Source organism: Scyliorhinus torazame, chromosome 8 (assembly GCF_047496885.1).
Source record: "Scyliorhinus torazame isolate Kashiwa2021f chromosome 8, sScyTor2.1, whole genome shotgun sequence".
NCBI classification, from domain to species: domain Eukaryota; kingdom Metazoa; phylum Chordata; class Chondrichthyes; order Carcharhiniformes; family Scyliorhinidae; genus Scyliorhinus; species Scyliorhinus torazame.
In genome coordinates this window covers 38,640,846-38,653,881 of record NC_092714.1, presented here as the reverse complement: position 1 = coordinate 38,653,881, position 13,036 = coordinate 38,640,846, and the positions used below count along the sequence as shown (strand labels likewise).

Sequence of the window (13,036 nt, the reverse complement as noted above, 5' to 3'; positions counted from 1 at the left end):
GGTGCTGGCAATTATATCACTTTCCCCATTGATTCTCAATTCTGTTGTTGTCTGGAAATTATCATACACTTCGACCTGTTTATACGCAAAACATTTTACCCAGATGCTTTTACTTACGAGACGAACAAGGACAAAACAGGTTCATGGTTTCACCCAATTTTATTCAACTGTAACTCTACTTTATTTGGGTATTACATTTTTCAACATCACTCACACAAAATATGACTCAGACTCACAGCTGAGCTCTAGGTATTACCTGCACTTAGTGAAAGAGGCTGGCCAGGCTACGATCACTCGATGTGGATATCTTCTTTGGGTTCAGAGCCCAAGGTCCCTTCTTACGATGGTTGTGCCTGGGAGACGTGCAGATTTTCTCTGCTGATCTGTTCCAATGTTCTTCCTTTTTATACCAGTTCTACTAGCACTGAGCATTAGGTATGTGCCCACACCTGGCCTGAGTGTGTGCTCAGATCTCATCCAGATCGTCCAGATTGTCTCATCCAGATTTGAGCTCTTTTATATTTAAAAAAAAAAAAAAATAATTCCAATAAAGGCCAATTTAGCGTGGCCAAGCCACCTACCCTGCACATGTTGAGGGGATGGGACCCACGCAGACACTGGGAAAATGTGCCAACTCCACACAGACAGTGACCCAGGGCCGGGTTCGAACCTGGTCCTCGGCGATGTGACTTAAACAGGAATAAACAGGATTTCAGCGGCGCAGTGGTTAGCACTGCTGCCTTTGGCACTGATTTGTCAAAAATTGACGAAACCAGCGTGCACAATCGAGGAATTAGAAGCAGAAGTTGTGTTAAGCATCACTTGAGTTTCTCTAATGTTTGGCGCTGGATTAGGAAGCAGCGTAAGCTTGCCCTAGTCACAAAACTGACCATGCTCCTGATCGAATTCATAGCCATGGTGACTGTCCACAAACTGGGCAATTTAAGGGAAGAGGCTCTGAAAATTCTACTTTGCAGATGCAGGGGGTTTCAGTCGGCATCTTTTGTAAAACTTTGATTTAAAAATGCTTGATTTAGAACAGGCTGCTGTACTGTTCTGTATGGGCTTTTTTTTTTTGGAAGTCATCTTTGGTTATTTGAAGTCAGGTCACTCATGGTGCAGCCACTGATTAAAATTTGAGTTCAGTCCATTTTCAGATGTATTAATAAAACTTCACCAAGTTACACTCTCTTAAATATATAAAGGAATATGTTTTATTGCAATATTGCCCGTTAGACCGGTCCATGTTTTACCTCTGGGGCGCGATTTGCCGGGGGCTGGCGTGAATCTCGCCTCCTCCGTGTCCCGAATCCTCCGCCGCCAGAGAATCGGCGGGGGCGGGAATCGCGCCGGTCGGCGAGCTCCCCCCCCCGGCGATTCTCCGGTTCGCGATGGCTGAAATCCCGCCGCTGTCAACCGCCGCCAGCCAGCGTGGATTGAACCACCTACCTTACTGGCGGGAGCAGACGGCGTGGGCGGGCTCCGGGGTCCTGGCGATCTGGCCCCGGGGGGTGCCCCACGGTGGCCTGGCCCGCGATCGGGGCCCACTGATTGGCGGGCGGGCCTGTGCCGTGGGGGCACTCTTTTTTTCTTCCGCCTTCGCCATGGTCTCCACTATGGCGGAGGCGGAAGAGACCCACTCCACTGCGCATGCGCGGGGATGCCGTGAGCATCCGCTGACGCTCCCGCGCATGTGTCGCCCGGCGAAGACCTTTCGGCGCCGGCTGGCGTGGCGCCAAAGGCCTTTCCCGCCAGCCGGCGGGGCGGAAATCACTCCAGCACGGGCCTAGCCCCTCAAGGTGAGGGCTTGGCTCCTAAAGGTGCGGAGAATTCCGCACCTTTGGGGCGGCCCGACGCCGGAGTGGTTCCTGCCACTCCATTACGTCGAATTCCCCCGCCCCGCCGGGTAGGGGAGAATCCCGGCCCTGTTTGTGATTATTCTACTAAGTTTCAGCAGAAACCTGGGGCGAAATTCTCCGCAAACGGCGCGAATCAGTCTGGCATCGCGCCGCCCCAGAGGGGCGGAATCCTCCGCATCTTGAGCGGCCGATCTTTGCTGGAACAGTATGTAATGGAACCTACGAGGGAACAAGCGGTCCTAGATCTGGTCCTGTGGAATGAGACAGGATTGATTCAGGATCTCATAGGGATCCTCACGGAAGGAGCGATCACAATATGGTGGAATTTAAAATACAGATGGAGGGTGAGAAGGTAAAATCAAGCACTAGTGTTTTGTGCTTTAACAAAGGAGATTACAATGGGATGAGAGAAGAACTAGCTAAGGTAGACTGGGAGCAAAGACTTTATGGTGAAACAGTTGAGGAACAGTGGAGAATCTTCCAAGCGATTTTTCACAGTGCTCAGCAAAGGTTTAAACCAACAAAAAGGAAGGACGGTAAAAAGAGGGAAAATCGACCGTGGATAGCTAAGGAAATAAGGGAGAGTATCAAATTGAAGGAAAAAACATACAAAGTAGCAAAGATCAGTGGGAGACTAGAGGACTGGGAAATCTTTAGGGGGCAACAGAAAGCTACTAAAAAAGCTATAAAGAAGAGTAAGATAGATTATGAGAGTAAACTTGCTCAGAATATAAAAACAGATAGTAAAAATTTCTACAAATACATAAAACAAAAAAGAGTGGCTAAGGTAAATATTGGTCCTTTAGAGGATGAGAAGGGAGATTTAATAATGGGAGATGAGGAAATGGCTGAGGAACTGAACAGGTTTTTTGGGTCGGTCTTCACAGTGGAAGACACAAATAACATGCCAGTGACTGATGGACATGAGGCTATGACAGGTGAGGACCTTGAGAGGATTGTTATCACCAAGGAGGTAGTGATGGGCAAGCTAATGGGGCTAAAGGTAGACAAGTCTCCTGGACCTGATGGAATGCATCCCAGAGTGCTAAAAGAGATGGCTAGGGAAATTGCAAATGCATTTACCAAAATTCACTAGACTCTGGGGTGGTCCCGGCGGATTGGAAATTAGCAAACGTGACACCACTGTTTAAAAAAGGAGGTAGGCAGAAAGCTGGTAATTATAGGCCAGTTAGCTTAACTTCGGTAGTAGGGAAGATGCTGGAATCTACCATCAAGCAAGAAATAGTGAGGCATCTGGGTGGAAACTGTCCCATTGGGCAGACGCAGCATGGGTTCATAAAGGGCAGGTCGTGCCTAACTAATTTCGTGGAATTTTTTGAGGGCATTACGAGTGCGGTGGATAACAGGGAGCCAATGGATGTGGTATATCTGGATTTCCAGAAAGCCTTTGACAAGGTGCCACACAAAAGGTTGTTGCATAAGATAAAGATGCATGGCATTAAGGGTAAAGTAGTAGCATGGATAGAGGATTGGTTAATTAATAAAAAGCAAAGAGTGGGGATTAATGGGTGTTTCTCTGGTTGACAATCAGTAGCTAGTGGTGTCCCTCAGGGATCAGTGTTGGGCCCACAACTGTTCACAATTTACATAGATGATTTGGAGTTGGGGACCAAGGCAAAGTGTCCAAGTTCGCAGACGACACTAAGATAAGTGGTAAAGCAAAAGATGCAGAGGATACTGGAAGTCTGCAGAGGAATTTGGATAGGCTAAGTGAATGGGCTAGGGTCGGGCAGATGGAATACAATGTTGACAAATGTGAGGTTATCCATTTTAGTAGGAATAACAGCAAAAGGGATTATTATTTAAATGATAAAATATTAAAACATGCTGCTGTGCAGAGAGACCTGGGTGTGCTAGTGCATGAGTCGCAAAACGTTGGTTTACAGGTGCAACAGGTGATTAAGAAGGCAAATGGAATGTTGTCCTTCATTGCTAAAGGAATGGAGTTTAAGACTAGGGAGGTTATGCTGCAATTGAATAAGGTGTTAGTGAGGCCACACCTGGAGTATTGTGTTCAGTTTTGGTCTCCTTACTTGAGAAAGGACGTACTGGCACTGGAGGGTGTGCAGAGGAGATTCACTAGGTTAATCCCAGAGCTGAAGGGGTTGGATTACGAGGAGAGGTTGAGTAGACTGGGATTGAACTCGTTGGAATTTAGAAGGATGAGGGGGGATCTTATAGAAACATATAAGATTATGAAGGGAATAGATAGGATAGATGCGGGCAGGTTGTTTCCACTGGCGGGTGAAAGCAGAACTCGGGGGCATAGCCTCAAAATAAGGGCAAGTAGATTTAGGACTGAGTCTAGGAGGAACTTCTTCACCCAAAGGGTTGTGAATCTATGGGATTCCTTGCCCAGTGAAGCAGTAGAGGCTCCTTCATTAAATGTTTTTAAGATAAAGATAGATAGTTTTTTGAAGAATAAAGGGATTAAGGGTTATGGTGTTCGGGCCGGAAAGTGGAGCTGAGTCCACAAAAGATCAGCCATGATCTCATTGAATGGTGGAGCAGGCTCGAGGGGCCAGATGGCCTACTCCTGCTCCTAGTTCTTATGTTCTTATGTAAAAGAGGCTGGAGGTGAATTAAAAGACACTGAAGCCTTGGAGAAGTACTGTGGCGGCGATTTGTTGTGCTGGGTTGTATAAATATAAGTATTGCTATGTGTAATGAGGGGCTGTTTGGATGGCTAATGGTAACTTTGTCTTGCAGGGAGCTGGTTAGAGGAGGGATGGACTTTGGGGCTGGTTCTTGGGTGATTATTTTTCGAAAGTGACTGTTTCTTCACTGTTTTTTCTGATGTTTGTTTTCTGGGGAATGTGAAGCTTTTAAAATGTTTATCCATGTGGGGGGAGAGGGGAGAGAACAATGGGGAGACCGACAGACATAAGGGTTGGAGGGGGTGGCTGGAAGCCCCCCCAACCAGGCTGATTACATGGAACGTCAGTGGGCTGAATGGGCTGGTCAAGAGGGCTCACGTGTTTGCGCATTTGAGGGGGCTGAAGGCGGACGTGGCAATGCTCCAAGAGACACACCTAAAGGTTGCAGACCAGACGAGATTGAGAAAGGGGTGGGTTGGCCAAGTATTCCACTCAGGGCTGGACTCAAAGACCAGGGGGTAGCGATCTTGATCAGCAAACGAGTGGCATTCGCGGCAGGGAGAATCGTGTCAGACAAGGGGGGTAGGTACATAATGGTGAGTGGGAAGCTGGAGAAGATGCAGGTGGAATATATATGCTCCGAATTGGGACGATGTGGAATTTATGAGGCGGGTTTTAGGTAAGATCCCAGACTTAGAGTCACACAACCTGATCATGGGAGGAGACTTTAACACAGTCATTGATCCGGAATTGGACCGGTGAAAATCCAGGACAGGGAGGAGGCCGGCTGCAGCAAAGGAATTGAAGGGGTTTATGGAACAGATGGGGGGAGTAGACCCATGGAGGTTTACATGGCCAACGGCGAAGGGATTTTTCTTTTTCTCACGTCCAAAGGTATACTCTCGCATCGACTTTTTTGTTCTGAACAGGGCGCTAATACCGGGGGTGGTGGATACTGAGTACTCTGCAATCGCAGTGTCGGATCATGCCCCGCATTGGGTGGATCTACGGGTTAGGGTGGAGAGAGGGCAACGCCCACTGTAGAGACTGGATGTGGGGTTGCTCGCGGACAAAGCGATCTGTGGGCGGGTTAACAAGTCCTTCCAGAACTACCTTGAAACAAATGATACGGAGGAGGTCTCCGCAGCGATGGTTTGGGAAGCTCTGAAGGCAGTGGTCAGAGGGAATTAATCTCGATACGGACCCACAGAGAAAAGGTGGAACGGGCTGAGAAGGATAGATTAGTGGAGAAGATACTTCAGGTGGACAGGAGATACTTGGAGGCCCCGGACGCGGGGCTACTGAGGGAGCGGTGGAGGTTACAGGCGGAGTTTGGGCTGTTAACCACCGGGAAAGCGGTGGAACAGTTGGGGAAGGCAAGGCGATTTATGAGTACGGGGAAAAGGCAAGCAGAATGTTGGTGCACCAGCTCAGGAAAAGGGAGGTGACCAGGGAGATAGGTAAAGTAAAGAGTAGAGGCGGGAATACTGTCCTGGACCCAGTGGGTGAACGAGGTGTTTAAGGACTTCTAGAGTAAATTATATGAGTCGGAACCCCCGGCTGGGGTGGAGGGGATGAGGCAGTTTTTGGATCAGTTGAGTTTTCCGAGAGTAGATGAGGATCTGGTGGAGGGGCTGGGAGCCGCAATTGAGATTGAGGAAATAATCAAGGGGCTGGAGGGCATGCAGTCGGGCTAGGCCCCGGGCCCTGACGGCTACCCGGTGGAATTCTATAAGACGTTTTCAGAGCTATTGAGCCCACTGCTGGTGAGAACATTTAACGAAGCACGAGAGAAGGGAGTCCTCTCCCCAACAATGTCGCAGGCCTCGATTTCATTGATCCTGAAACGGGGGAAGGATCCGGAGCAATGTGGACCATACAGGCCGATTTCTCTACTGAATGTGGATTCCAAACTGCTGGCTAAGATACTGGCCACAAGGATAGAGGACTGTGTCCCGGGGATGATATCAGAAGACCAGTTGGGATTTGTAAAGGGCAGGCAACTCGAGGCCAATTTTCAAAGGCTTTTAAATGTTATTATGATGCCCTCCGAAGGAGAGAAGGTGGAGGTGGTGGTAGCGATGGATGCGGAGAAGGCTTTTGATCGGGTGGAGTGGAATTACTTGTGGGAGGCGCTGGGAAGGTTTGGGTTTGGTTAGGGCTTTATTGACTGGGTGTGGTTGCTCAGTCAGGCACCAGAAGCGAGTGTGTGTACGAACCGGCTGAGGTCGGGGTACTTTAAACTACACCGAGGGACGAGGCAAGAGTGCCCCCTCTCCCCGTTACTGTTTGCTCTGGCCATAGAGTCAATGGCCATGGCGTTAAGAGTCTATAGGAACTGGAAAGGGCTGGTTCCGGGGGGGGAGCACCGGGTCTCGCTCTACCCAGATGACCTGCTCTTGTACATTTCGGACCCATTGGAGGGGATGGGGGAAGTAATGCGAATCTTGGGGGAATTTGGTAATTTTCCGGGGTATAAATTGAACATGGGGAAAAGCGAGATGTTCGCGATCCAGGCAAGAGGACAGTAGAAGGGACTGGGAGAGCTGCCGCTTAGAATGGTAGGGAAGAGCTTTCGATATATGGGAATCCAGGTGGGCCAGGAATGGGAGACACTGCACAAGTTAAACCTATCCCGGTTGGTAGAACAAATGGAAGGCAAATTTAAGAGATGGGACATGCTCCCGCTATCACTGGCGGGGAGGGTACAGACTGTGAAAATGACGGTCCTCCCCAGATTTCTGTTTGCCTTTCAGTGCCTCCCCATCTTCATCCCAAGGGCTTTTTTCAAGCGGGTGAATAAGGTTAATTTGGGCTTTATGTGGGCGGGTAAAACCCCGCGAGTGAAGAAAGTGTTGCTGGAGCGCGGTCGGGAGGAGGGTGGGTTGGCGCTGCCGAACTTCTGCAATTACTACTGGGTGGCTAATATAGCCATGATTAGGAAGTGGGTAGTGGGGGAGGGGTCGGCATGGGAACAGATGGAGGCAGCGTCATGCAAAGACACTAGTTTGGGAGCACTGATAGCGGCACCTCTTTCGTTCTCGCCGGCCCGATACTCCACAAGTCCAGTGGTGGTGGCGACTCTGAGAATCTGGGGGCGATGGAGGAGGTATGAGAGAGTGGAAGAAGCATCGGTTTGGACCCCGATTTATAATAATCATATGTTTGTACTGGCTAGATGGTGGATTCTGGAGTTGGCAAAGGGCAGGAATTAGAAGGATGGGGGATCTATTTATAGATGGGAGCTTGCCCAGCTTGAAGGCGCTGGAGGGTAAATTTGAATTGCCAGCAGGGAATGGGTTTAGGTATCTGCAGGCGTGAGACTTCCTGAGAAAACAGTTGCTGGCCTTTCCACTGCTGCTGCCACGGGGGATACAGGACAGCGTAGTCTCCAGTACCTGGGTGGGAGAGGGGAAGGTTTCAGATATTTACCAGAAGCTTTCTGAGGCGGAGAAAACTCCGGTGGAGGAGCTTAAGGGCAAGTGGGAGGAAGAGCTAGGAGGAGAGATAGAGGTGGGTCTATGGGCAGATGCCCTAAGCAGGGTTAATACCTCCTCATCATGTGCCAGGCTCAGCCTGATACAATTTAAGTTAGTCCACCGGGCACACATGACAGTGGCCCGGATGAGCAAGTTTTTCGGGGTAGAAGATAGGAGTACGAGGTGCACGGGTAGCCCAGCAAATCATGTCCACATGTTATGGGCATGCCCGAAGCTTAGAGGATTTTGGCAGGGTTTCGCTAAGGTAATGTCCATGGTACTAAAAACATGGGAGGTGCCGAGTCCTGAGGTGGTGATCTTTGGAGTGTCGGAAGAGCCGGGAGTTCAGGGGGCGAAAGAGGCCGACGTCTTGGCCTTTGCCTCCCTGGTAGCCCGGAGACGGATCTTGTTCATGTGGAGGGACTCGAAGCCCCCGAGTGTAGAGACCTGGGTTAGTGACATGGCTGGGTTTCTCAGTCTCGAGTAAATAAAGTTCGCCTTAAGAAGGTCAATGGGGTTCACCCGGAGGTGGCAGCCGTTCGTCGACTTTCTCAGGGAAAATTAAAATGTCAGCAGAAGCAGTGTTCCGGGTGGGTGGGGGGGGTTGTTGAGGGCCGGATTGTTGTTGTATGGTTGGGGTGTGTGAAGATTGAGATGGGGGGGGGAGAATGTTTATTATACCATGTTGATGTCATTGTCTATGTGATTTTTATTAAAAATTTCAAATACCTTAATAAAAATATTTTTTTTAAAAAAGTAGTTCAAATGTAGTTTTAACAATGAATCTGTTTAGAGCTTTGCCGACAAGTTTGCAGTAGGTACACGGCGCTAAACGTACTTGTATTTTCTTTTTGAAAAGGAAAGGACCTTTGGTTCTGCTGGTGAAACTGTGATTGTGGAGGAGCTGCTTGAAGGAGAGGAAGTTTCTGTAAGTAAGACTTTGTTGCTTTTTGCTAGCCTATTATAAATTGAAGTTTTTTTGTTTATATTTTTCATTGCCAAGTTCGTCTAGTTGCATGTCCAGCAGATATATAATAATTGCTTATTGTCACAAGTAGGCTTCAATGAAGTTACTGTGAAAAGCCCCATGTCTCCACATTCCGGCGCCTGTTCGGGGAGGCCGGTACGGGAATTGAACCCGCGCTGCTGGCCTTGTTCGGCATTACAAGCCAGCTGTTTAGCCCACTGTGCTAAACCCGCCCCTAGCATAGACTCCATGTGGAATCTATCACGAGTAGCTTGGATAAATGTTTTACCTGCACTGAAAGATCTAATCCCAGGAATTCACTCAATCATTCACTAAATTTTTACCTGCATACCAGCCCACCACTTTAAGTCGAGCTCCAAAGTTCTGCACAACAGAATGTTGGGAAATGAAGCTGTACCAGGGTGCTGTTCAATGAGTTGGTATATTGATAGGTGACATTATTGAGAGCCCCAGAACAGAGGCCATTAATTTCTCTTTCAGTTGCTCTGCATTGAGAGCAGCTACCAAGGGCAGGTTGTCGAGTGGTGGTGTGAAATTCTAGATTAAGCAGCATTGATTTCTACTCCATTCAGCTCAAAAATATCTCCTTGCATTCCTGTTTACCGTTTTCAATTATGTCCCTGTACAATTACAATACTGTAATTGGCCAAGATACCTGGAATCAAGTTTTTTTTTTCTCTAGAGTAGCTCGAATCTTGTTCTGACAGTAACTCGGGTGGTAGTCAACTCCATTCCTTAAAGTGCAATTCTGATAATGTTGTGCAGTGCCTGTGTTTCAGTGACGGTGTCGCGGTTGCCTGTATGCCACCAGCTCAAGATCACAAACGCTTACTGGACGGGGACCAAGGGCCAAATACAGGTGGAATGGGAGCCTATTGCCCTGCTCCTCAGGTAAAAGAGTATTTGAAGATTAATTGTTGTTATTTTACAGAGTTTTGACAGTCTGATTGTCCCCAGTGGGGATTGTAATATACCGTTTTGTGCAGTACTGGAATACCATGATGGGAAATCATCTTGGTTCAGTGGAATTTGGGAACGTAACCAGTCCATCAAATTTAAACCAGTTAAACAGCCAGTGCGAATGACCTGCGATGACCATGTTGCCATTCCACAGATGGCAATTTTAACCTGCTCTTTTAAACAGTTGAGAGAAACTTCCGGAAGACAGCAGGAACATTCTCTGAAAATGTAGAGTCTTTTTAAAAAAAAAAAAAAAAAAAATATTTTATTCAGGCAATTTCATAGAAACCAACAAAAGCAGAAAATCCTGATCGGCTTCCAACTCCGAGCGAACCCATCAACCGACCCCTCTAGACGAACTTTAAAAAAAAAAAATTTTTTTTAATTTAAAATAAATTTTGAGTGCCCAATTCATTTTTTCCAATTAAGGGGCAAATTAGCCTGGCCAATCCACCTAGCCTGCACATCTTTGAGTTGTGGGGGCGAAACCCACGCAGACAAAGGGAGAATGTGCAAACTCCACACGGACAGTGACCCAGAGCCGGGATCGAACCTGGGACCTCGACGCTGTGAGGCAGCAATGCTAACCACTGTGCCACCGTGCTGCCCACCCTCTAGATGAACTTGACCTTCTTCAGCCTCAGGAATTCCGCCAGGTCGCTCACGCACAACCCGTTTTTGGCGGCTCCGAGTGGCGCAGTGGTTAGTATTTCTGCCTGACAGCGCCGAGGACCCGGGTTCGATCCCAGCCCTGGGTCACTGTCCATGTGGACTTTGCTCAGTCTCCCTGTGTCTGTGTGGGTTTCACCTCCACAACCCAAGATATGTGCAGGGTAGGTGGATTGGCCACACTAAGTTGCCCTTTAATTGGAAGAATTTTAAATAAACTCCGCCATCAAAACAAAGGAAACATTACAACAGGAATTTTTTTTCAGAAAGCAAACACACTCACACAAACTCCTCCAAGGTTCATTGTCCTCACTCTCCTTCCAGTCCATTGTCCCTCATGAATTCCATCGCCTCTTCTGGCGTGCCAAAATAGTACTCAGGCTTCTGGAAAGACACCCAGATGTGGGCTGGGTACAGCACTCTGAACTTCACCCCCTTCTTGACCCAATTGAACCCGGACCTCCTCTTTGCCAGTTCTGCACTCAAATCCTGATACACCTGCAGCTCTTTCCCCTTCGAGGCGGACCTCCTCGTCTGCCTCGCTCACCAAAGGATCTTCTGCTTCTCCTTCTCTGAGCCCTTGGCGACTCATTTGCTTGCGGCCTCCCCATCAATGCCCTGTGCGCTTGGTCGACCTCCAGGGGCCGGTCAAAGGCCCCTCCCCCATCAACCATCTCCAACATTTTGGCCACCTATGTGCTAGCCTCCGCACTTTTGATGCCTTCAGGCATCACCACGATCCTCAAATTTTGTCGTCTGGAGCAATTCTCCAGATCCCCCACCTTCTCCTTCAGCCTCTTTTGGGTCGCCCGCATCACCCCCGCCTAGGCCATCAATGAGGCCAGCTGCTCCTTGTGCTCCCCCACTGCCTCCTCCACTTTCTGGATTGCCCAGCACTGGGACTCCAGCCTCTGTTCCACTCTCTCGATCCCTGCTTTGATCGGCTCCACCACTTTGGCTAGGTCTTCCAGGGCCTCCTTCCTCTGCTGGCTGAACTTGCATTCAGAAACTTCACCAGCTGCTCCATTGACCACTGGGCGGGCAGAACAGCCCCCTTGCCCTCCGTCCTCTTAACCTGTGGTGCACCACCAAGACTCTCCTGTTACAGTATCTCTTCTCACCCCACTCCTAGTTCGTGGATCCATCCACCAGCCACACCAGAGGAGTAAAACCTTCTCCAGGTACTCCTACACCTCTTGCTATCAAAAACCTCCCCTTTTGGACAGGGAAAAGACTAAAAGAAACGGTTTGAGCGGGAGCCACCAAATGTGCGATCGCTCACTCCATGGCAATCACCGGAAGTGTAGAGAGGGTCATGATGATGCCATCAAGATTGTGTTGCAATTTTGAACTGAAGGCTTGTATGAACAAGGTATTGGGCTTCCTTGCTTGGCCAGCTAGGTGCTCCTCTGGGACCATATTAGGATACCTTGAGCCTCCCCTACTTTGGGCTTTCCTCCCCTTACCACAGTGTGGTCCATTATACACCCTGTGCCCCCTGCCATGCCTTCCTCTAAGCAACTTGAAATCACTTAGCTGAGTGCTTGGGATCATTCTTCCCGGTCCCTGGCAGCAAGCATCCTGCCAGCCAGAAACCACCTACCAGTTGCTTGTGCAAGGGATGGACAGGCCCAATGCAGATAGAGGTAGGTAGAATCTCCCAGGTCTCATTGTGTGGAAAACCAGAGAGTTTTGCCATCTGCCTCCGCCCCCACCCATACAAAATTAACCCTTGCACTTCATTGGTGGGTGCCTGACTTTATAGCATTGATTGCGGGAGAAACGTTCTAGGATTCGTAGAGAATGAAATCAAAGCTTGTTGGGATAATTTCTACTCTAATTTAGTTTGCTGGACGCTCAGGTTAAGGACATTTTTGTCATGATTTTCATCTATATCTTAGTCTCTTAAACTCTAGCCTTGGAGTCGGTATGATCACAATTCCTTTCACTTAGTGATTTTCTTGGCTTAATTTCTTCCACTTAATCTTTTCAATTCAAGAAAGGGTACTTCTTTCCCAGCAGGGTTGCTAATTGAAGGAGCTCCCCCAAACTCAGTTGGTAGCACCCTCGCCTCCAAATTGAATGGTTCTGGGGTCCAAATCCAACTCTGGTGACTTGAGCACAAAGATCTAGGCTGACGCTCCAGCACAATACTGAGGGTGTGTTGCACTGTTGGGGGAGCCAGTTTTCAGATGGGCCGTTCTCTCGGGCAGATGCAAAAGATCTATTTTGAAGAAGTGCGGGGGATTTGTCTCTGGTGTCCTGGTTGACATTTATCCCGCAATCTACACCACAAAATTCAAATGATCTGGTCATTATAACATTGCTGTCTGTCAGAGTTTGCTGTGGGCAATTTAGCTGCCTTATAACAGTGACTGCACCTCAAAATTACTATGCGACTGTAAAGTACTTTCAGCTGTTTGGTGGTTATGAAAAGTGCTGCATAAATGCAAATCTTTCTTC

At 48.6% G+C, this 13,036-nt stretch overlaps 1 protein-coding gene across 1 annotated transcript in view; it reads left to right on the top strand.

Moving 5' to 3' along the window:
• gart (phosphoribosylglycinamide formyltransferase) overlaps positions 1-13,036 on the top strand; it is a 62,297-nt gene that overhangs the window by 21,197 nt on the left and 28,064 nt on the right. Inside the window, 2 exon segments of the mRNA XM_072513396.1 lie at positions 8,816-8,884; positions 9,710-9,835. Of these exon segments, the coding sequence (XP_072369497.1) occupies positions 8,816-8,884; positions 9,710-9,835 (195 nt within the window).